At 49.0% G+C, this 24,592-nt stretch overlaps 1 protein-coding gene across 1 annotated transcript in view; it reads right to left on the reverse strand.

The window, feature by feature from the left end:
* Positions 1-1,375: 1,375 nt before the first annotated feature.
* Positions 1,376-24,592, reverse strand: part of Nup154 (nuclear pore complex protein Nup154) — a 73,033-nt gene continuing 49,816 nt past the window's right edge. Inside the window, exons 8-10 of the mRNA XM_077640499.1 lie at positions 11,245-11,445; positions 4,969-5,367; positions 1,376-2,760 (exon numbers count right to left, since the gene is read on the reverse strand). Of these exons, the coding sequence (XP_077496625.1) occupies positions 1,984-2,760; positions 4,969-5,367; positions 11,245-11,445 (1,377 nt within the window). The 3' untranslated portion in view covers positions 1,376-1,983. The remainder of the gene's footprint in view (positions 2,761-4,968; positions 5,368-11,244; positions 11,446-24,592) is intronic.

Raw genomic sequence — 24,592 nt, forward strand, 5'->3', positions numbered from 1 at the left:
GAACGAGCGCTGGTCGCTTACTGGACCCGGAGCACAAATGATGAAGCACTACATTAAAAACTTGTGAAACGCAGCTAGCAGTAGTCAAATGCGTCAGAGCCAAAGAGAAACTACGCGTGAGCTGCGTCGGCTCTTCCGTCGGCTACCGACACTCCCCAGCATTGCTGAGGTTCTGAGTGGGGTGTCGCCGTGATTGGAACAGCGGCCCTTCCATCAAATATCGACGTTCCCTTGAGCGCCGAGTGCGCTGGTGAAAGTAAACAAAAAAAACTTGGACGGCGCCTATTAAGAGTAGAACGCGAATGTGTTATCAGGCCGCCGCAGCTTATCAGTAGCCGCAATCTACGGCCATGTGTGGGGAGTGGGCTGGCGCTGGTTTCGGTTTGGTGCTTATCGACAGCCACCATCGGCCGTCGCGACGCGCGGGGTGGGGATGGTGATTCTGCGTGTTGACATAGCAGCTGCTAAAGGCCAGCACCAAGAGCGATGCGATGGAGTCGCGCAGTAAAAATGCAACCAAGCTGTAGCATGCCTGATATCTCATTTGTGTCACCTTTATTTTATGGTGCGATCTTTTGGTTTCAATCTTAAGTCGACTACCCTCACTTTGGATTTTCAAATTTTGAAAAATAGGTCGGCTTGCAATCGTGTAAATATGGTACTACTAGCATAGGCTGCCGGTGCACATTGGGCAAATTGGCATTGACGATGAAAAAGTTGGGCACGCATAATTGGCCCCGTGGGTCACTGGAGACCTCAATCATGCTTTCAGGTGCATGGCTGTAGTGTCCACCTGCAAAAAGCTGTGCTTTTGTACATTTCGTGCTTAGCAATGCTAAACTGCCAGCCAATATTTTCGCTCGCTTCGCTGACGAAGGCATAACGGAAATCAGTCCTGCTGTATTCATTTCAGTATGAAGCTGTTGTGTTGATGGAAACTGGTAAAGACTTTAAATGTTTTGTGATATGCGGTGGCTAGTTCCAAAGCACTTTTCCGAGGCTTCAATGAGGAGCATGTTAGGCCCAGCAACACCGAGCAAACAACCCACAATGAACCGCTATTGCCCGGCATGCTGGTGGGCAGCATGCTGCTGCAAGAAGCCTGAAGCAGGCAAGGGTGCACTTGTCGCGCTTTTTCACCGCAGTCGAGCATTGCGAAATGTTTAATTTTTGTTTCCTGTCTGGTGCACCAGGGCACTGATGTAGGTAATACAGGCACTGCGAGTGTCGGTGGTTTAGGTGGAGTCTCGCAGGTGCATGCATGCCTAGTCCACGCAAAGACACCTTCAGGCAGCGTGGTCTCTGTATGGGTTCTCTTAGAATGGAAGCGGAAAGGCTCTTAAAATGCGTGGAGAAAAATATAAGTTTCGATAGAAAATTTAGTAACTGCGTTTATTTTGCGAACACGTCTATGCCAGAGATTTATAGAGTACCAAGCAAATCGTGCCACAGCATCGATTTCGAAACGGCAAAAGAGCGAAGCTGACAAAATAAACGTTCATGAACTATCCATTCCAATCTGTCAATGTTCTGGCCCAATTTCATGACAACAAGGTTTCCACTTCAACGAAATTTTTTGAGGGGCCCATAAATTTTGTTGAAGTGGGGTTAGACTGTACTCACCAAATGCCACTGCACATGCGTTATTTGCCACAGTGAAGTACACATGACAGGGCCTACATGCACCACACCCACACCAAGGAGACCGGCAAACAGCTGGTAAAAGCACTTGAGCAAATTCGCAGTGTTGCCATTTATTGGCTACAGGGTGCCACCCAAAGAAGCACAAGTATTTTTGAATTGTGGCACTTTCTTCCACCGTTGTATAATGAAGCTCATGTACATGCGCATGAAAGTAGAAATAAAAAAGCACAGCTGGCAAAACCATGCTATCATTGTACGCTGGCATTGTAAAATATAGAAAAAGAAAACAATATGAAAACACATGATGTTCCTTGTGCTACGCCAATGATGCCCTCCCATTCAAGCTGACACATACTTCTTGAGCGAGACTTCAAATTCTTTAAACCTTTCTATCAGGACTTTGACCTCTGGCTCTCCTGCCGGCATGGACTGCAGGTCAATGAGGTACCCCGGGATGTCGGCCAGGCAGCGGTTGGCCAGGTGCCGTCTGTCAGCACTGCCACCTTCCACCTGCCTCAAGTTGGCGTCCACGAGCAGTCCGATGAGGCGGGCCACTGCCTGCAGCAGGTAGAGTGACCTACCAGCCCACGCGGGGTCCTTGCTTTTATAGAGGTCGTTGTAGGCGTCTCTCAGACTGGAGACTGGTACATGGGCCTCCAGCAGGGGCTCAATGATCCAGCCGGGTGCAAAGCCGTGCTGATTCCCACGCAGTTCAAGAAACTTGACCAGGAACGGCAGGGGAAAGAACTTCTCCGAGGGGGCATACTCAAGCGCCAGGGATGCCAGGCGCCGCGCCAGCTCGTCAACGCGGGGGTGTTCGTGGAACTCCCGCTCCAAAAGACTCCGCCACAGGCTTTCAACCAGTAGTGGCTTGTCATATCCCGACGAGCGCACAATCGCCAGCTTGCATTCAGCCAGGTCGCACGGGTCTGCAAACTCGCCGTAGAGGCGCGTGACGTCGACGAGCTCTGTGTCGAGGCGTGCCGCGAGGTCGCTTGCTGCTGGCAGCTCCGGCCGCTGCAGCAGGGCGTTGCGCACTCTGACCTGGAGACGAGCCACGTCAAGCTTCTCCTCCAGCTGGTGCAGGAAGTCTCCCTCCCGTGCTGCATTGGTCACCTGCACCACAGGGCCAACACAAGGGCTGTTGCAGGGGGGTTCAAAGGGGAACACGCCTTTCAGATCACGAAAAATGGTCAAAAAACTTCCGGGCTTTCTCTACCACATTCTCGAAAAAAGAAAAACGCAATACAGTTTAGGTTGCTTGCCATGGTGTCTACTCTTGCAATTTTCCCACCAAAACACCAGTTGGAACTAGTTCAATTACCCTGCTATGGTATGCTTGAGTCACCTTCTAGAATGTTCCTGTACCTTCCACTGGATTATCATATGCGACTGTATTAATCCAACCCAATAATTTAACAACTAATCCACACTAATCCATTTTCTGGAGTGGTCCTTTTGCAATATTTTGGGGATCCTTTGGAAGTTCTTGGGGTGAGGCAACTTTGAGATGCTAGGGGTCCTCAAATCTTTCAAATTTGGCAGTGCCCTATGAGTGATCCATTGGTGGTCACGTGGTGTTGATGACGTCACGACTCTCTTGACCAAACAGGGAATTTCGCGTCAGAGAAGCTGGAAATTTTTTGTAAGACTGCAATCCAAATGGCACCGCACTAAAAACCACTTTTCTGCTTGTATGGCTCATTTTCTATGCTGTCCCAACTGCTAAAATCCATCAGAAACACACTAAAATAATTTTCCCGTGAACCGTGGTGGCACTGCATATCGGGGAAATGCTAGAAAAATGTGTGCTTTTCACCATTCTGGTTTTTTGACTAGATGTTCATTCTGGGGAGCAGATTTCTTCATGACTGTTTTGTCTATCTAACCCAGTTTGTTTGGTTGCACTCACAGAACCCCACTACATGTGGTGACAATCTTGGATTCTCATTTATATGGACTATAGATTTTTGTTAAGGTTTAGACGTCGATGCAAACTGCTTTGTAAAAAATTAACAAAAATTGTGCCGCAGAAATAAAATATCTACAACTGTCATTGTGCGTAGCACATATTCTGAAATGCAGCGAATGCAGAGCCAGACTTCTACCGCATTCTGTCGACTCTGCAGGCTTTCCCCAAGGCGTAGAAAAAAAAATATTTAGACATAATGTTAAAATCTAGTCCTCTGAACTTTCAAAACAGTAAAAAAAATCACCAAAATAAATTATAAAATGAGAAAGCTGGTATTGAAATCCACATGCCCTCAACTCCAGACTGGTGATGTCAATTGTTCACTCAGTCTCCACATAGTCTAAGCAAAAAACTCGTTGACGGTTACCATGCGTTTGTAACTTGACATTCCGAGACAGCTCTTTGCACTGCTAAGTGCACCGTTTGCTGCTCTACATAGTATTGCCCTCTCTGAGCAGAAGCTTCAACGACGCAAGCCATGCAGGAAGGAAAGCCTAGGCAAGGCCCTCACTATCTGAGCTGCATGACAAAAAGTGTGCCAGAAGTCACGTGTTTCTGCAAGGGCTACTCGGATTCTTTCGTTCATCGTGCAACGGTGTCATCTGCACCAACAGCGCATCTGTCAGTTGTCGGTGTGAGGTCTCTGTGACAAAGTTTCTCCTTTCTCCAGACCAGCTCAAACCACAGAGAGGCCACTAGAACTTTCTCCCAATTTCATACAAGCAGGACTGGACGTGGATCGCTGTAGTCCAGCATGTTCCTTGCTGTCCAGATTCAGCATGTGCTGGGACTTGTCATGACTTGCTACACTATTACCATGAAACAAATTTAACGCAGTCGTGGCTGAAAATTAAGTAGATTTTTACCCACTCCACTACTCCAAATGAGCATAATTCAGAAGGTTACGTTTACAGATTGCCATTTTGAAAATATTGTTTTTAGCCAGCCGCCATTTTTGTATCTACAAGCGCACTCTGCTTTCCCATTTAGCATCATGTAGCATAAAGTGCACGTCAGGTGCTGAAGCAGTCTCAGTAAAAGTTTTACGTGCTTGACAGGGCTATAAGTACGGTATTTACTAATGGTCATGCGCCATTGCTCACTGCTCGCGGGCAGTGATGTTCAGCCAGTGAATGCTTAGTGCTTGAAGCTACCGTCTGCAGTGGCACGGGTGAGAGCTTGGAATGGCCAAACTTCAGCCCGTTGTACACAATGCACAGTGGCCAGGAGAGCCACTCCTGGGGGCCCACCTGGAATTCTTCAGACATGTAGAGTTGTGTGAAAAAACACACACAAGACAGAGTTACCTGAGGAATATCCCACCGACTAGCCTAACAACATGTCCTACCCACCTGGAAGTCTGGGCTCTTCACGCAGAGGATGGCCCGTGACAGGTACTCGACACGCATGTCAAGCGGCACATCGGCCCCTGGTCGGTCGGCCAGCTTGGCCAGAATGTGGGCGGCTGCACTGAAATTGCCCATCCGCGCGTGGTACTTCCACAGCAAGTCCGCGTCGGGGGGTGCCCTGCATCGGCGCTGCAGGTACGGCTCCAGGAAGGAGCTGCGCACGTCCAGCAGCCGCGCCGACTGGCCGCTCTCACACAGCCAGCCGTACAGCGCCACGTGGAACACCTCGTCGTCCGACTTCAGGGCCTCAGACAACACCGACTCGTAGGAACCGTCCGAGGAGGGCTCCCCGGCTCCAGGCGAAGGTGCCGTGCGCAGCTCACTCAACATCTCCAGTATCACCTGCTGGCATCAGAAACTTTCTGATGCGAGGGCAACACAACAGACCTGGCGCATTGCTCGTCATCCTTTTCATAAACTTTCCTGACCTCAGGTCCATACAGTAACCTTTGCAAATTCTTCCTCTGTGCTGCTGTACAGTGATGCGACCTCTCCAACGATGCTGCACATCATCTGACAAAAATTGTACTTGTCTTTCACTACGTAAATACATGGCTGTCATAATGCCTGCACCCACCCCTTGTGCAATACCCACCATCGGGTTTTTATGGCACAAGATGATAGAAAATCTTTTCAACAGAGCACAAGACACTTACAGGGAGACTGAAACTACAGCTGACAAAGGGAGAGTGTGCGTTCACATCTCCTTTCTAATTGGACCGTAAAGCTCATGCATACGTGCGCACAACTGTACCACATGTGCATGCTATTGCCAGATTCATCCTTACAGTAGCAAAGTGGGCTAGTTGGTGCACCTGCATCTTCAGAACTGGTGACACTGCACCTACAGACATGGACTACAATAAGTGCTCCCAGCTTGAAAGATGCCAGGTTCTTGTTATATATACCTCCTCTGTGATTAGCATTAAGGAGCACCTGTCTGCACAATTGCAACATACAGTGCTGAAACGACTCCCCCGTTGCTTGGCTGGCTACTACACTCATTAATGGGTGGCACTTTATAGTGTGATTTAGATGGGTGAGGTCCTTACATGAAACCAGACATTTTTCTTCTGAATTTTTCTGCCTACCACAGAGCCTCGTTTGAGCATCCTCCTGTCTAGGCAGTGACACACATTTCACGAGTGCTCCATAGATTTAAACTCTCGATGATCCAATGCACAATTAAGCAACCACCTCGAATAAAGCAGGGTGGAAAATGACCTCATTGACAGACGAGGCTTGAGCCCAGGTTATCCTAAATAAGAACTAAGGTGAAAACACAATAAGGACCTGGTACTTGAATGATTGCAATGACAGTTCGGCTGACGGGGCTATGGGACATGCAGCCCACAGCCCTCCTTTCCTGCTTGTTCCTCTGCCAAGGAAGCTGTGGCCTCATTTATGCGAGGTTCCTGGGTGGTGGGGCCAGTTTCAAGGCAGTGGAATGCCTGGCAGGCACTGAGTGAGTGGTGCACTGCCAGTAAACAGCAGCACAACAAAAGCTAGATTTTCTTTCAACCAGTCAGGACAATGGACTGTTCTTACAACGCATCTGCTCTTCGCCCACTCATTTTTGATGCCACATCGCAGTCATGGGGTAGGCTCCTAAAGCCTACCACCAGCCCTTGCCTGGTGTGCTCAGCTGCCGAAGGCACTGCTGCGCTGCAATTTATTTGTAATGAGAGATTACTATACAGTCAAACCCACTTATAGCAATAATTAAGAGCCACGGAAATACAATTGTTTTAACCATTATTGGTTTTCAGCACAGGGCTGTGCCAAAAAAAAGAAAACATGACAAACTGTGGAGCATTCAATGATCCGAAAGACCTGCAGAGGCCTGATCACTCTAATGCCTGTAAAAGCTTGTTAACTCGAACTCCAGGGAACTGGAAAAAAAAAAATTTTGAATTATCGAATGATCATGAAAAGATAAGAACCGCTTGCATCACAGTATATTTAGTTGGTGAAAGAGTGGGCAACGGTTGCTTGCTTTTGAGATGAGAACGGCGCAATGATGATTATTTTCATAAATGCTTTATTGCATGCATAGTGTCGCGATCGTCAAAGCAGTTTCGACCATTTCGACACACTGGAACAACCGAAGAGAAAGAATCACGTGGACGAAAGCGCTCGTGCCAATCAGCGCCTGAAATGGCACACAGCTGCGCTCGGTTAGCTGGCTGAAACGGGCTTGCGTGAAGCTCAGAAAAGGGAAACCGAAACTAAGCGGTCAGACTATTTTCAAAACGTGGCCGTACATTTGTTGTCGTGCCTACCGTTGCACGCAAGTCTGAGGTACACGGACGACTCTGCAGCATAGAATTCAGGTTTAAGAATGGTTATTTGAACGATCGCTTGTCGCACAAGTCATACCTGGACGCCGTCTCCCTTCGGAAGCTCGTTCGAATTAAGCAGTGCAAGACTTGTAGTGTCCGAATTAGCGAGCGTACGTCACCATAGACATACACGGGCGTTGCACAATGCTGGCGGTTCGAATTATCCCGATTTCCGAATTAATGCAGGTCGAATAAACGAGCTTTTACTATACACCATAACCTGCATAGATTCCTGTTCGTTGCTAACCGTACCGGTGACAGCTTCCATCGCTGCCTTTTCGGAGAGGTCTGTATTTTTTTATCGTCAACGTGAAAGAATTTACGACTGGACACGCCACAATCATCACCGTTCACCGTTGACGAAAGCACTGTCATCACTGCACTAGTGGGAGGTTCGCGAGCCTCCATGTCACTGGTACCAAGCCCACTTTGTGGAAGCAATTCTTGACTTGAAATCCAAGGAGCTTGCAAAACCGAGGGAACAGTGACAGCTGATACAGCTGACAAGTGAATAACCATGCTGGCCAAGCCCATGCACCGCACCAATTGACAGTTACGCATGGCGCACGTGGCCAGTGCAGCAACCCAGCAGCTTGCCTGACGCAGTAACAGTGACCGAAGAACAGGAGAAGGTGGGACAACACACATGCTCTCGCTTTTAACAGTTGCGCAGAATGCAAGAAAAGAAAAACAGCACCAGAGCATTTTCTGCATTAATAATGAACTGCTCCACCAAGACTCTCTACTTTCTTTCCTGCCTGGGCCTTTTGCATCTGTCGTTTCTCCTCCCTGCGTTGCCGGTGCGTGCCACGGGTTCTTTCACTTTCACTGCGTTGCTGCGCTGGCTCGGTCTGTCGGTCGGCTCCACACGCACGCGCATTTGTGCTGCAAGTGTGGTTTGGCTGGTGTGGTTGCAGCATCTGCATGTTTTGTTTGTTTCAAGGTTGACTCCCACTGACCGGATTTAATTGTCAGAACCGAAAATGTGCTATGACAGCACTGCTGTAAGCAGTTTATTTTACCATAGGACACATGGTAAAGCTGACAGTGCCATGATTGACCACTGTTATATCCGATATATTGTTACAGTTAAACCTCGATATAACGAACTTCAATATAACGAAATCCTCAATATAACGAAGTTACAAGGCATATTCAACTTATTCCCCATTGGAAACCATGTATATTTTGCCTCGACATAACGAAGTAATATTGCTGCAATTTCATTACAACGAAGTCGCGTATCCTAAAAAAATTTACCCGGAAGGAAAATGTCGCCGTGACGATGACGGCCGCGGGGAAAGCGGTGCTAGCATGAGTGACTTGGGTAACCCACGCGGATGGGCCTCATGGGGCGCGTGGAATTCGCTCCCAGCAAGCGGGAGAGAGAGAGAGCAACCCTCTCTCTTCCCCCCGTCCGGGCCCGTCTTTATTTTTTTTTTGCTCGGTCGCCGGCGACGGCGCACTCCCCCCCCCCCCCCTTCCCACACTCCTCCCAGGCTTCTTTGCTGTGCATGCGTCAGCTTACACGCCCGTCTCTCATTGGATCTGCCAACCCATGTGATTGCTTGCGCACTTGCGCGGCCGCCGTCGCCGCCGTACTCCTTTGTCCGCGTTGTCGCGTTGTTCACTCACTGCTACCACATGTGCTGGATACATCGCAGGCGTTGCTTTGGTTGCCCTCGTGTATGCCCGCGTGCGTCGCCGCCATGAGTGGCAAGCGGAAAGCCCTTTCGTTTGAGCAAAAAGAGGCGATTCTGGACGCAGTTTCGAAAGGCGAAAAGAAGAAGGACGTAGCGGCTCGATTCAGCATATCCATGAGTACGCTTTCAACAATTTTGAAAGCCAAGGAGTCTATCCTCAGCTCAGTGAAGTGTGGAACGAGCGCCCAACGTAAGCGATTGAAGCCTGCTACGTATCAAGACGTAGATAAGGCTGTGTTCGCCTGGTTCATGGACGCCAGAGCGCAGAATGTGCCGGTAAGTGGCGCAATTTTGCAGCAAAAAGCAAAGGATTTCGGTTGCCTGCTCGAGAAGGATTCATTCAAGGCAAGCAGTGGTTGGCTCCACCGTTTTAAGGCCCGGTACGGGATCGTCGGACGGCTGCTGTGCGGGGAGTCAACGTCGGCTGACGCGCCTGAAGCCGCTAGTTGGCTGGAGAAGGAAATGCCAGCAATACTGACGCGATACCAGCCATCGGACGTTTACAACGCGGACGAAACTGGATTTTTTTATCAGATGCTACCGAATCGGACGCTAGCACTGAAAGGTGATCGCTGCCATGGAGGCAAACAGAGTAAACTGCGCATAACTGCTCTGCTGTGCGCCAACATGGATGGCAGTGATAAGAGAGTGCCGCTTGTGATTGGCAAGAGCAAGAAGCCGCAGTGCTTCAGAAACGCTTGGAAGCTGGAAGTGGAGTACACTTCTAACACGAAAGCGTGGATGTCCCGCGACATCTTCCGTGACTGGCTCCGGGCGTTCGACAAGGATATGAAGAATGGCGGCCGCAGTGTGTGCCTCTTAGTGGACAATTGTTCCGCCCATCACGTCGACGACTTAGATCTTACCAATGTCGAGCTACGGTTTTTTCCACCGAACTGCACGTCGCTGCTTCAGCCGCTCGACCAAGGAGTCATCAACAGCGTGAAGTGTGCGTATCGTCGCCGGTTGATCGACAAGCTGCTGCTCAATCTCCGCTTAAAACGCCCCACTAAGGTGGATATTTTTCAAGCCTTAGAGATGTTTTCCGCATCGTGGAAGGCGACATCAAAGGAAATTATCAAGAACTGCTTCCGGAAAACCGGGTTTGAGAACGGCGTGGCAGCAGCAGCGAGTGCCTCCGAAGACAATAACAGCACGGAGGCTAATGAAAGGGCTCCGTTCGATGGCGAGGAAGGCGATCAAGCCGGCCTTGAAGAAGCATGGAGGTGCCTGGAGAGTGACGGGGCCGTTCCTGACGGTGTCGCTCTGGAAGACTTCCTCTACGCAGACTCTTGCGTCGTTGCCACCGAGGAAGTTACCGACGACTCCATCGTGCAGGATGTGCTAGGAAGCATGCAGGAGGACCCAGGCAGCGACATCGATGCTGAAGACGACGATGCCCCGAGCAGCCGCGAAGTGCTTGACGCAATTGATGTTCTGCGGCGCCACGCGAGTTCGATTGGGCAGCAAGATGCAATGCAATCCTTGTGGGCCTATGAACGCAGTGTGAGGCCATCTCTGATTGCAAAGCAGACGCAAAAGAAAGTCACTGATTACTTTCAGAGAAAATAAAGGATGAGTGCTTACAACTGGCAAGTGATTTGGTAATGTTTCCGCATGCTAGGTACGAAATTTCGATGCAACGAAATTTCATTATAACGAAGTAAAGTGCCGATTTTTACGACTTCATCACAGGTAACATGATTAGGCACCTTATGATAGGCAGTGGCCAGTTCCAAAGAATTTTTCACTGCAGCTTCGGTGCGAAGCAGGTAAGGCGTAGCAACGCATAGCAAAAGGTGCGCTCCCAGCACACAGACAGGGGGCATGTCGCCACAAGAAGTGCGTCACTAGCATGAATGCACTAATTCCTTGCTTCTGTACGAATAACTCCTCTATTGCCATTTTGTTATGTACTGAATCATTGATATATCGAACTATTTCGAGATCTCCTTAATGTTCAAATACATCCAGGTTTGCCTGTACAGTTGCCACTGCAACCACATATTGGAGGAAATGATCAACGTTGTCCAATCAATCCCCTCACTTGGGTAAATGCAACACAGCATATGGTTGTAGGTGACTGCAGTGGATGCCAGTGTCTGCAGTCACCCCCCCCATCCCCCCTCGAGCAATCTTATTTAGGTTAGAGGGTTCAGTGTAACGACACGCACCTGGTAGCACTCCATGCGGACGGCATAGGCCTGTCGCCCCTGGACATCCTCGGGGCGCTCTCCGTGCTGGTAGAAGTGGACGGCCAGCCCCCTGGGGTCCTCCTGCTTGGCCAGGGAGAGGCAGAGGTCGACGACCCCCACGTAGTACCGACACTTCACCAGCAGGGTGCACGCATCACGCAGGGGCAGAGGGGGGCCCACCTGTGCACCACAAACACAAAGCTCGCAATGACACATCTGTAAAACTGCCAACAGCTTTCACTCGGGCTGAGGTATTTACAACAGACACCTGTAAGGACGAACTCGCTTAAGATGAACCCTCGGTTAAGATGAACAGTGGAGATAGTTTGGTTTCTCATAGAGTCAACACAAAAAAAATCCACTTAAGATGTACACTGCGCACATGCTAATCGGTTAAGATGAACTTTCATGACCAGCAGCGGTATGCCATTATCGGCTGCACTGACGCTTTTTTTTTTAGTCTGACATGCTCTGTGCTCTGATTTTCAACCGTAGCAGGTGCACTAAAGGGGCAGAGGAAGGCATGTTAAGTTCATACCAACCTCAAATTTCGCATAGTGATGCAGACGACTGACAGAAACTTGTTTTTCTAGTTTTCTCTGAATAATTACTTCATTGTGTGGCACTGAATGGAACTTCCAATGTCAAATGATTTATGGCTCCTTAAGGTAGACAGCTTTGTAAGGGATCTGTGGATGCTGCGGCTTTGTTCGAACCATCCGTCATTTTGTTGACGGCCCCGCGCCGATAAGCGGCGACTTCCCTGCTAATCACCGTCGGTTGTGTCGACAAGAAGCGTGCAGGGCGAGGCAGGCGGGCGTTGAGCGTCCAAGACTACGACAAAGCTAGAGGGAAGGAGAGGGGACGTTTTTCCCAGAACCCCCCTCCCCCCCGAGGTCCCCGTTTTGCGGCGACAATGCGGCTGCGCGCCAAGACATGAGCAATGAGCAGTGGCTCGTCGAAGCTGCCATACGCCGGCTGACCCCCTCATCCATATAGGTTGGAAGGGTCATCACCGCCAGGCGAGACGGGTCTGGACGCTCGCGCTTGACTGAGAACAATTAGGCAGTACGTTGTGTTGGGGAAGTTGGAAGTAATTCACATTGTGGACCAGTGCAAAATAGACAACAGACCTAGGAAAAAGGAGACGACACGGCGTGTGCAAAATAGACAACAGACGTAGAGAAGACGACACGGCGCTGTGTCGTATTCTCTTTCCTAGGTCCGTTGTCCGTTTTGCGCTGGTCCATAATATGAACAATTAAGCTTAGCGTACGGCCAGCGAGGATGCGGCCAGCAGACACCACGGCTGAGCCGCGGCGACACTGACGCTCGAGGACGATGCATACCAAAGGCTCTCGAGAAGCGGGCCGGCTTAACGAAACGTAGATGTACAAAAGAGATGCTGATGCACGTTCACAGGCGGCAACGACAGTCGTCACGAAGACTAGTAGTTTGTTACTCGCGGTGGTAGCGGCTCGGTTGAGATCGATAGTTGGCATAATGCTGGGAGCCGCCAGGGTCACGAGTTCTCAGGGAGGCGGCGACAAGCGAGTGTTTTTTGGTGTTTTTTAGTGCGTTTCTCTTTTTGCATACTTCCACAGTAATACTGTGGAAGTATGGGGCGTGGCACACAAACCTAGTGGGTCAATCATTTTGAGGGTCCATTCCCGGAATGCCATTTTCTTAAAAGAAATTTTGATAATCCTTTTCGTGCGGTGTATTTTAGGGAGAGGATTTTAACGTTGCAGAAACTGTGTTGGTTTGTTGTAATTGGGTGATGCAAGGTGTGGGCTAGGCTCTTAGGTCTCTAAAACCGGGTCCCAGAGCCTGGAATATTGTTCTGAGCTAGATTTAGATCCCTTGCATCTTCGGCGATGCCAAGGAGGGAAGATTTTCCTTTAGCCAGTTCTATGTAATCATGCTTGCCATTTATTCTGTTGTAAATATGTTAGTTCCAGTATAAAGCTTCAGTTTGCCTTCCTTCAGTCAAGTGTTGCCTGATCTCGTCTGTTATATACCCTCTCGGACGGTGTGGAGCCCGAAGAACGAACCTAAACTAGCATGTTCTCAGGTTTGCTGCAGATGATCACTGTATCAGCTTCACACCTGCGACTTTTCGGGGTGCCTTACCACCAACGTGTATTACAACAGCAGCGTCATGCTTGCAGTGCCCTCAAAGCATGATATATATGATGCACCTGTGTAACCCACATGTGCTGTTAATCTAGAAAGCATGAAGAGTGGTAACCTCGATGAAATTCATGTAGAATGGCAGTCACACGATGATTGTAAGCTAGTACGCATGTATTGTGGTGCAAGGATAGGCATCTGTTTCACGCCCAAGTGTGTTTCCATTGGCTTCCTGTGTCAAACTCCCTACATGCGTTTTAAATTACGACACGTGAAGGGCAACCAAAATGGACAGATTTTGGCATGGTTAATATACCGTATTTACCCGATTGTAAGCCGACCCTTTTTTTTGAAATTTAAAATTCCGAAGTGGGGGGGGGGGGGGGTCGACTTACAATTGAAACGAAACCTTGAACTGCCAATAAAAGCAAGAAAAACAATCTATCAGGGACGCTACTGCGATGTTAGAAGTTTTTGTTTGCTCTACGGCTCCAAGCGTAGCATTCAGGTATTCCGCGGGCTTTTTGGCCAGGATTTTTCATTTTTTATTTTTACTGCGCACACCGTTACCCACCGCGATGGTTCAGTGCTACTCAACAGGATACCCGGGTTAGAACCCGACCGCGGCGGCCGCGTTTCGATGGAAGCGAAAAGTAGGTCCTCTTTCATCTTGCAATGCTGGCCACCATATGTTCTTCCGAATTTCCTCTAGTTTACTGACAATCGTGTTCAGCGTGGAGGCGGGCGAACAAAGTTCGCGTGCCAGATCCACACGCTTCTTCCGCGGATTTTTGCCTACTTTTGAAAGGATGTAGAGTTTTTCTTTCAGCGATGACGCTTTCCGCTTCCTGGACATGATGAAACGTGGCACCACAGCAGAAGAACTGACAGGTGCGAACAAATGTAAGCAGAACACGCTGAACAACCAAAAATGGCAACGAGAAATGCACAAAGCCAACAAAGCCTACATCGCATCGTCAACGCATGTGCCAATCACTGCTTCTTGATAACATGATTTTAACATGAGTACTATGTCTTAGGATAGATGGCACTAAAAACCGCAGTGCGCTCGGTGCCCGAGCCTGCGAACATTGCTCCCAGAGGCCACCACACTGCCGCAGCTGCTGTGCTGGGGCACGGCCGGACTCGAGCATACTGACTGCACGTCGCCGCCTCTTCAGTCCGACCGTGCCTGGGGTTTCGCTTCATATGACGATTTCAGTAGCGGTTTTCTTGTGTTGCGTGTGAGGGGGGGTCAGAGCTTGTACATGCCCATCCGTTGCAAAGGGCTGGCTCTAATGTCATCATCATCACGAAGTGACACATAATCTCACAGTTATCTATCAAAGGTCGTGTCAAACATCAATAATCGGCCACAAGCGCTACGAGAGTTATGACTACTGCAGCTACTGTCGGATCCCGCTAGGACTGTTCCGCTGCCTCTTGGCGCGAAAATCGAAACAACACAAGATTTTCAGACGTTCCCGCGATCGTACTATCGAAACCCAAGCGGAAACACCATCGTATTAGCCGTATGAAAATGCATTTACCTATATAGGGCGTTGGCCGGGAATGAAAAAATTTACGTAAATGCGATATTTCACTGTACTGTACTTACTCATGTAATTTGCACCTGCACAAAATTTGTGCACCCCAAACTTTATACCTGGATTTTGGAAAAAATTGTACTCGCATATTCGGTGCTCTCTGTTGCGCCAGCCCACCAGCATTTACGCGGGTGCGCTCAAGGCAGGCTTAGGAAGAACAGCGCGGCTGCGTTGCTGTGTGCGGTTACAAAAGGTGCTAGCGGTGGGGCATGAATTGTGCGCCGCTTACCCAGCTCGCTCGTGCTGGCGATAGCTTTCCTGGACAAACAGTCGAGCGTGTGCCCGAACCCGAAACTACCGAACTGTTTGCTGTTTGCTTTGCCGCTAGTAAGCGGCCGGGCTGTAAGCCGGGCTGTAAGCGAGCGCATCGTTTTATCGTTTGTTATTTCCGCTGCCTCTGGCTTGGCGTTTGTATCATTGCTCGCTTATTGGTTTGAGCTGCGCATGAGGCGTCATGCCATCCTGCAGGGAATTGCACAACACGGGGTGGGACGGGAGGGGGCATGTGTCTTACATTTGGAGTCAACTCTTTTTGTTGGCCAGCGAGAGCACCAAATAGACTATACAGTAAAACCTCGTTAATTCGAACTTCCGGTTAGTTCGAACTGACGGCCGGGTCACGGCAAAGCCCTGTGTATTTCAATGGGTCAAAGCTCCCGATAATTCGAATATGCCAGTATCCACGTCGGTTAATTCGAACTAGGCGCCGATGGCTGGCATTGCTCCTCGCATATAGAAGTCACCTCGTAGCAAATACAATGCGCTGAAAATTTTAAAAAATGCAGAATGATGAGAAAAAAAATAAGCCAGCACACATGTCAGCACGCACGAGGTGAGACGTGACTTTCGTTGCCCGAACCAACCCTCCGGTGCATGCCGTAGCAGGTTTTCGCTGCCGGAGCGTCGAAGCATTGGCTTGTCTATTTTTGGCTGACGCGCCGTCACGCGGGTAGCCACCCTACCGCGGGCACCGCCTATGCTCCGGCCACGGTGGCTCCGGCGCAAGCCGTTGCAGGTTTCCGCTGCGCCGAGGCGGTCGTGACTATTGGAGACGCACGCGACCATGGAGGAAGGAAGTACTCGGGAGAGGCGGTTACGTCACATTTTTTTGAAGCCGCGCTTTTTTTCTGATGGAAATAAACGTTTCAATCAAGCGGGCCTCCCCTCCCCGTTGCCCCGCTTCCCTCTACTTGGGCGCCGTCGCAGCGCGCCTGCCCATGCAGCAGACGACGCCGCTGCGCCCAGCGTTCTATTGGCTGCGCCGTCGGCTAAACTCTCCCAGTAGCCCTTGCGAGAACGCGTGACTTCCGGTACCCTTTTTTTGTGCAGCTCGGGAAGCGAAGACTCTTTCCTTTCCTTCATCCTGCACGCAGCACCCGGCCCCTCTTGCACCTAGTCTTTGTTGCCGCGGTGTCTAGCGAAGTTTGTGTTGCGTGATATTCCTCGTTTGTTTGGTGTCTCGCTGGTGACGTCTCATCGACTGTGCCAATCATGGCAAACCGAGGAAAGAATTCCGCAAAGGATTTGAAGACGAAGGTGGAGATATTACAGGAGGTCGAACGTGGTCTCCTAACAAAGACAGCGATCGCAGAGAAGTTTGCAGTCAAGAAATGCACGCTGTCCACATACCTCAAGAACAAGGACTCGATCTTCAATGCGTATCAAAAGGAGATGGAGCCCTCGCGGAAACGACTAAGAACATCGGCTCATCCAGAGATGGAGGATGCTGTAATGGCATGGGTTAAGGACGTTCGCAGCAGGAACATTCCGCTAAGTGGACCAATAATTGCCGCAAAGGCAGTGGACTTCGCCAGCCAGATGGGCATAAGTGACTTCAGCGCGTCGGAAGGCTGGTTCTCGCGTTTCAAGGCCCGTCACGGACTTACGTTTAAAAGCGTTTGTGGAGAGGCAGCCGCAGTCGATGAAGAAACGTGTCAAAATTGAATCTCAGGTCAACTAAAGGACTACCTTGCTGATTACTCGCTCAGCGATGTGTTCAATGCAGATGAAACCGTGCTTTATTTTAAGTTGCTGCCGAACAAGACTGTCAGTTACAAAGGCGACACGTGTTCAGGCGGGAAGAGAAGCAAGGAAAGAGTGACGGTGTTGGTGTGCGCAAATGCGACTGGCACGAAACGGTGCCGCTTGCTAGTTATAGGCAAAGCAGCGAAGCCTCGCTGCTTTAAAGGGCTAAAAACTCTCCCTGTTGATTATACTTTGAACAGAAAGTCGTGGATGACGCGAGCAATTTTCACGGATTGGCTGCGCACACTCGACAGGAAGTTCGCGGCACAGAACAGGAATGTTCTGTTGATCGTCGACAACTGTTCAGCCCATTGCGACATCAGCGGACTGAAGGCGATCCGTCTGGCATTTCTGCCGAAAAACACTACGGCTGTGCTGCAGCCTATGGACCTTGGGGTTATTAAAACCTCAAAACACTGTACAGGCGCCACCTCCTAGAGCGGATTCTTGTGTGTATGGACAGCGGCAAATCGTACGACGTCAAACTCCTCGGAGCCTGCCACATGCTGGCAACATCGTGGAATGCTGTCAAGGCGGACACAGTCGCGAACTGTTATCGAAAGTGCGGCTTCATTGAAGGCCCAGAAGCCTGCAGCACGGCAGAGCTGGATGCTCAGTGTGATGACTCCGTCGCGCTGCACCCTGCCTACGCTGCTTTATCGGAGGGTGTTGACTTCCAGAGCTTCGTAGACGTTGACAGCGGCGTGGAGACATCGGGGCCGTTAAGCGATGCCGAGATTATTGAAGCGGCCTGCGGTGACCAGATGCCGCACAACTCGGGCGCGGCGAGCACAGCTGACAGCGACGACGAGTCCGACGGAGGCGACGATCCATTGTCACCCCCGAGTGCATGTGAAACAGCGTCAGCACTCGATCTGGCTACGCGCTACTTCTCCGCCGATGATAATTCGGACGCTGCGTTGGAGCTGTTGGGCAAGTTGCAGACGATGCTTGTCGAGTCAAGGCAAAGAAAACGAAAACAAATGCGCATCACCGATTATTTTTCTCTTTGATATGCTTTGCCAATCTGCTGTTAATAAACATGTTTTTGAAGCATAGTGTCATATTTAATCATTAAGTTTGCTGCTTACGCGAATGCATTTTGATGTTAGCTCCAACCGCATAAACAAATTAACTTTATTTCCTTCGACATTTGGGCTCTATGATTTTAATTCGTGCAATCGTCCGCCGCAAATGTGTAGTAGCGCGTAGTAAGAGATAACGATCCCAGATATGCCTGTTTTAGCTTCGGCCCGTGCTGCCGGGCGTAATGGCCGCTTTTTTTAGTGCCCGCTCGTTAATTCAAACAATTTTCCGGTCCCCCTCGAGTTCGAATTAACGAGGTTTTACTGTATGTATATATATATATGTTGGCAATATACAGTGTACACCGTATAAATGCATGTAAGAAACGCACTTTTTTTCCAGATTTGATGGCCAATTTTCGGGGTGGCCCATACATGCGATGTGTGTGAAAATTTTTTTTTTAAGTAAAAGCTAGGAGTGTGCAAATATTGAAATTTTCGAATACGAATCAAATATGAAGAAGAAATGGCTTCGAATATCGAATCAAATATCGAATACCTGTTCAGTATAAAAAAAAAAATCCAGAAAAAGGTAAACAAGCAAATGTTGCCCTTATTTTTTTTTTTTCAAAATAGTGTATGGTCTTTGCAACTAAAATAAACAAAACTAGACTGCCTCAGTACTGTATAAAAAAAAAAAAACATGATGTGCACACAAATGTATACTACTGGATTAGACAGCATAACAGTATCCAAACTGTGATGAGGTCATGCAAAACAAGATTAAAAAAATAAGACTGGCAACAAAAAATAACACGATGACTAGTAAAACATCAATCATTTGGGGTTCAAGGGTCCGGAACAAATGACCAGTTCATCAGAAGGCCCCCCCCCCCCAACCCCCCCCCCCCCCCCTAAAAAAAAAAAAAAAAACTGGCGACAACGTGAAGATGCAGTAAAACCTTATGAGGCGGCTCTGTTGCACTAACACCTGTAAGCCTGTGACGAGCCGCCTGTTTTGGAGTGCTGGAAGATCAACACAAATGCAAGCAAGGGGCTGGGGAACACACACTGACGTCGGCTTTTAGAAAGGAAAAAGAAATCACCTACGATGCGCCAGTCGGCGTCCGAAAGCCGCGCGGAGCTGGAATTGGTTTACCGGCAGATGCGCGGGCTGACAGCTGCAGCTGCCGTGGGGTAGCGGCGAAGCTCCGAAACCGAAACTACATGGCCAGGCTATTTTTTGACCCAGCAACAGGGGCCTTCCGATCGTTGTCACGCCTGCCCTTACGCCCACTAAAGAGGTGCACGAGTTAGTATGCACCATGCATTAGGCGGGATTTTTACAGGATCGCTTGCCCTATTGTGACAACTCGATGCGCCCCTTCAGGAGGCTCCTGCGAAATTCCGCAAGTCGGCTTTCCCACATAGCGTAGTTTACAAAACGGGATGGCGGAGGTCACGCTCGGAGAGTTATGAAGGCGACAGGACGCATTCTTCGAATGTGGGCATTAAATATGTGACATATTACAGAAGGATTAAAAAAACGCGATTGTTCGAAGCGGGCCGTCGGCCATATTGTTCGCAGCATGTGTGATATGTGGGAAAGCCCACTTGTAGAATTTCACACGAGGTCAAGCCTAGTGGCGTCGGAATGCGATTGGTCCATGTGATAAAACGATGGAGAAGGAAGGGAATAGGACCTCTGTATTGTTTTCCTAAAATTTTTAACTCGATTATAGGCTAATTTGCCCAGATATTGTGGTTTTGCCACGGTCAAATTTATGAAAGTCTTCACAGTATACAATCGCTGCCAAGAATTCGGGAATTTTCGAATATTCGGAAATTCTTGAATATCAATTTCTCAAATACGAATCGAATATCAAGCATATTTAGTTCGTACTCGAGATTTCGATAATACGCACATCCCTTGTAAAAACACACCAATCAAGGAATGAGCGGCATTTATTATGCGTTCAGCGGTCACTTGCGGAGTATTCCGACTCCGAGCTGGTGCTATGTCCTGGTGCACGCTCATTCCACAAAAAGTCGCGCAGCATGTCCGCTGTCAATGCATAGCCGTTGTTCCGTGCTTCCATCACTCTTCCCGTTCAGGAAACTTACACGGCTTGCCTCGGAAAGCGCGATTTTTGCAGCTTGTGTTCCTCAATGCATCCTTTTGGTTGCACCATTGTCGGACGCACTTTTCGGCCGCGCCGAATTTCCCGCTCGCCGCACGCTCCCCGTGTTCGACAGCAAACTCCCAGCCATGTAGCTATTAAGGTGCCATCCGTGGGCGGCACCTGGAAGCTCCTGTGCGCATGCGCCACCTCCGCGACCAAGCGCACCATTGCTCACAGCCGGAGCTGATCGCGGAGGCCATGGCACGTGCATTTCGAAGACTATTCCCGCGTGGGTCATGGAAAGTTTGGGTGCGGCCCTTCAAGGAATATTATTTTTCTTAAATATTTCCTTTGAGAAAACAGGGTGCGGCCCATACATGGCTGCTGCGCTTACACGCATTTATACGGGATTCCATGTTATGACCTTTGTAGAGTATTTTAGGACGTGCTCAGAAAATTTTCGTTTAATTCGCGCGCCCCCTTTTTGGAAACCCTAAATTAAAGAAAAAAAGTTCACAAATTATGAGTAAACATGTTAATCACAAAAGTGAATGAAACGGCAACACGGCCCATGCACAAGCAGCATCGCCCAATTGCGATGCTTATGACGACCAATTGTGATGGGGGGGTTCCTTGGCACTAGCTTAAACCGCTCTCGATGTCCCTCACAATGCTTTGCTTGGTTTCCAGGGCAAAGCTTGCCATTTCTTGGCTTTCGGTGGAGAAGACTCCATCGGAACTGATGAGAGCCGAAGCTGGTAGACTTGCCCACGTTGTCAGCTTGTCAACAAAAATACTGCCGCACGTGCACATAGTAGCCGAGCTGGCAGGGAAATGCGCGCCCTGCTGTCGCTCCAGCATGCTCGTTTGGCCATGCCATCATGTGCTTTCAAGTTTTGTCCAATCAGTGTGCCCAACAGAGGCGTATCGGAGAGCGAGAGGAAAAATGCCTGCTATGTGACCTTTATTTTTCTTCCCTCCTCCCACCTGCAGCCTTTCCTTGAACAGCGCTGACAATACTCCCCCGCCCCGCCTATTGCCCCCTTCTTGCGCAATCGCGGAAGCATACTCGTCGCGACTGCTGGTACCCACGGGCCTGCGCTGGTATGCAGGCCGTCAGGCTTTCCAGAAACCGCACCATACGCAGTCCTTGGTTACACGCGGCTCCATATTAAGCAGTACACCAATACATTGTACGATGAATGACCTCTAGTCAGCCAAGTTCCGTCAAATGACACAGCTATATTCCCCGGATTTGCAAAATTCAGGTCAGAGTAGAGGGATGTCACGGCTGCCCTATCACAAGCGCAGATGCGTCCCGAGCTGCAGGATTAAGTTTTTTTTTTTTGCATAATCTTGGTACGTCTTTTTGTATGTCTTTTTATGCATTCCACGATGAGAGATGTTTAGGGCGGAAAGAACATCGTTCAGCACAGTCTGGCCGTTGCCTGTGCTCATAACTGCATGAGTAGCGAGCACGTTTACCTCGAAAGGATTGCAGGTAGCACGCTCACCGGCCCATGGCGAACTCCATCCAGTTCTCAATTCTCCGCAGGTATGGCAGCTCAGGACAAGCTTAACTGCAATTCCATATTCTCGCCCTGCCTTCGAAAGGCTCACAGGGCTGCTGCACACTTTGCATTGCGCGCAATGAAGCAGTTCATTCACAACCGATATGCTTACTATGGTAAACTCCGTTCCGTTGATTTCAACGCGCGGCGCTTCGGCCAAGGACGAAGTCAGAAGAGACTGCTTATGGCGAGTTGCTGACATCAAAGAAAGTCGTCGCTGTTCTTCGTTTGCCCAATGTTCAACCGCTGCCATTTCTTCACGGAAAAGAAACGACGTGTCGATGCGCACTGTTTGTTCCACACCGCCGGCTGCGGCACACGCGTCCGTGCCCTCCGTGGGTGCGCTGGAAAGGCTCCCTGCATCGTTCGTCACCGGCGCTGGCCCATCCGATGGCTTGTCACATGTCCAAGGCCGTCTTTGTCGTTTTTTGCCGAAGGCGTGAGCCGTTCGGAATTTGTGATGCCCACCCGCCATCGTATCGAGGTAGCAAAGAGTGGCTATCGGCGCGATGCGTCAGAATGGCGACCAACAGGCTTTTGTTTGGCAGACAAAGCTTCTCGACATCCAATCGGGAGTTGGCATTTGCCCCACGTGATGCAAAAGCACCAATGCCATGCGTGTATTTAGTTTTTTTTTTTAAGCCACACAGCTCTATGGTTTCTGGCCAGAGAAAAGTTTCCCACTAAAATCAGATAGTAGAAGGATGTAGCTTTCAAACGAGACCAAAATGGCTGCTCTCCGTAACGCGTTTTTCGCTGAGCGTGATGTTGAACTTCGCGATTCCGGGGAATTTTTATGAGCCAGAGTGGTCCGGTTACTGACTTTAATCGCTGATATCTGAATAAATACTTATCGGAAGACATTAATATTATAGAAACAGGTACTTTAGAGCTTCTAGATTGCGATAAAAAATACTTAAAAAAAAACGAGACTTTTTTCCATTTTTTTGTCCTCCAAGAACCGGGTCTCCCCATAAGGCTGTTGGGGTTCCTTGGGGCAAAAAAGTTTGAGAACCTCTTGTCTAAAGGATTTGAATGAAGAAAACCTGCAACTAAATTAGGTGTCTGTGTCCTTTAACATGTAAATTCCTGCAAAAACACGAGTTTCTTGGTTATCGTCAGTATAGGGTTATTGTCAGTATATGCAAGAATCTGCCATTATTTTTGTCTGACAGTAGAAGTTTCTTACATTTCTGCAATTTAGGGATCACTAATTTTTCTGCTGCTTGGGAGCATGACAGGGTGAAATGAGTGCATCCTTGATTGCATCAATAAATTTCACACTAGTGCAGTAGAACCTTGTTGATAAATTCCCGGTTCATGTGCTCAAAAATTTGAGCAACAGAAATGTTCCACAGAGTTACATTTTGCAAATTCTGATCGTATGACAAGTTTAAAGGCCACATGAATGTGCATGAATAGACAAGCCGATTGAGCCAGGAGGCAAGTGTCATCACAAGAGCAGCGGCAGTCAGCCGGCAGGGCAGCTTTTTTGCGATGGGACAAAGCATCCAAAAACAAGGAAGTCTCAGCTACCTTCACCCTTGCCGCTGACGGCCCAGGTAAGCTTGTTTCGCACTAAGGGCAGCTGAAATACAACACAAGTTTACAACCACCTCAAAGTTCTTTAGATTTATGCACCAACGCGCATTAAAGCACTTTTATAAGGAGCGTAAATAAATGCCTCTGCAGTGCATTCTTAGTCACATTTTTCAAAATCTTGGTGTTTAGATCATATGTTCTCTTTAATAATACATTTTTCAACGGATGTTTTAGAACACACATCGATGAGGTTTTACTGTATTAGGTGACACAATTTTAGTTTCTGTAGTTCCACAGGATGAACAACTGTAGCTTGAATTATCCCTGCAGGTGATATGAAACACTGGGCAGCAGTCAAGCAGCAACTACGTGCTCTCCAGTTTTGCAGCCCATTTTCATTGAAGTTAAACACATGATTACTGCGGTCAGTTGTTCAGGAGTCTAAATTAGATGCCACAACATAAAGGCTGCACTGGACCAGTGTGTAGCACATGGGCAGCAACAGAGTGAAAAAAATTGGAGAGGGCTACTTGATCTCCACCTTAAGGGTATGAAGCGATAGTGCTAATGCCCATATAATGGCATATATATATATATATATGCCCATATATACTGAATTTGTCATTCTCTACTCAACTATTATATAGATCCCTGGCAGGTGCTGCCACTGGTGGGGCTTGTGCGGCCCAGGTTGCTCTTCCCGAGCAACCTCTCGCGACCAATCATTAATCAGCTGCCATGGTGGGTAGTTTACACACAATCCCGTGGGCAGGTTGTGATGACGCCACCAGGTCACGTGATCTAGGCGGCCCACCTGCCACCTGGGTTGGTTCTCTGGGAATTTTTTGTGTTTTTTTTTTCACTTACAGTCAACGACGGTGGCAACGGATGCTGACACCAACAACAAACGACGAAGCCAGCTCTTCTGCGACAGTGGCTCCTTAAGGGGGGGACACTGCTCTTTGGCACCGAAAATCGGCCCAAAAATCAGATTTCAATATTTTAATTTTCGTGTTCCTCGCACCATTCCTCATCTGTATGCAAATTTTCATCATTATACCGCACGTAATTAAGAAGTTATAGCGATTTAAAAATGCAGTACCGCACCCACTGCCCTTTATATTGTGGACAAACGACACCCAATTTCGATCACCCGGCGCATCAAATAACGCGCTCTACCGCGGCCATTTTCGTCTCGTTCGAAAGCGTGGGCTTTCGGCTTATTTTTTCTTCCGAGCAGCAACCCTGCACATGCCGCCTTCGCCAAAAAAACAAAAGAAAAAATAAATAGCGGCGCGCGC

The sequence above is a fragment of the Amblyomma americanum genome, chromosome 10 (genome assembly GCF_052857255.1).
Source record: "Amblyomma americanum isolate KBUSLIRL-KWMA chromosome 10, ASM5285725v1, whole genome shotgun sequence".
In the NCBI taxonomy this organism is placed as follows: Eukaryota; Metazoa; Arthropoda; class Arachnida; order Ixodida; family Ixodidae; genus Amblyomma; species Amblyomma americanum.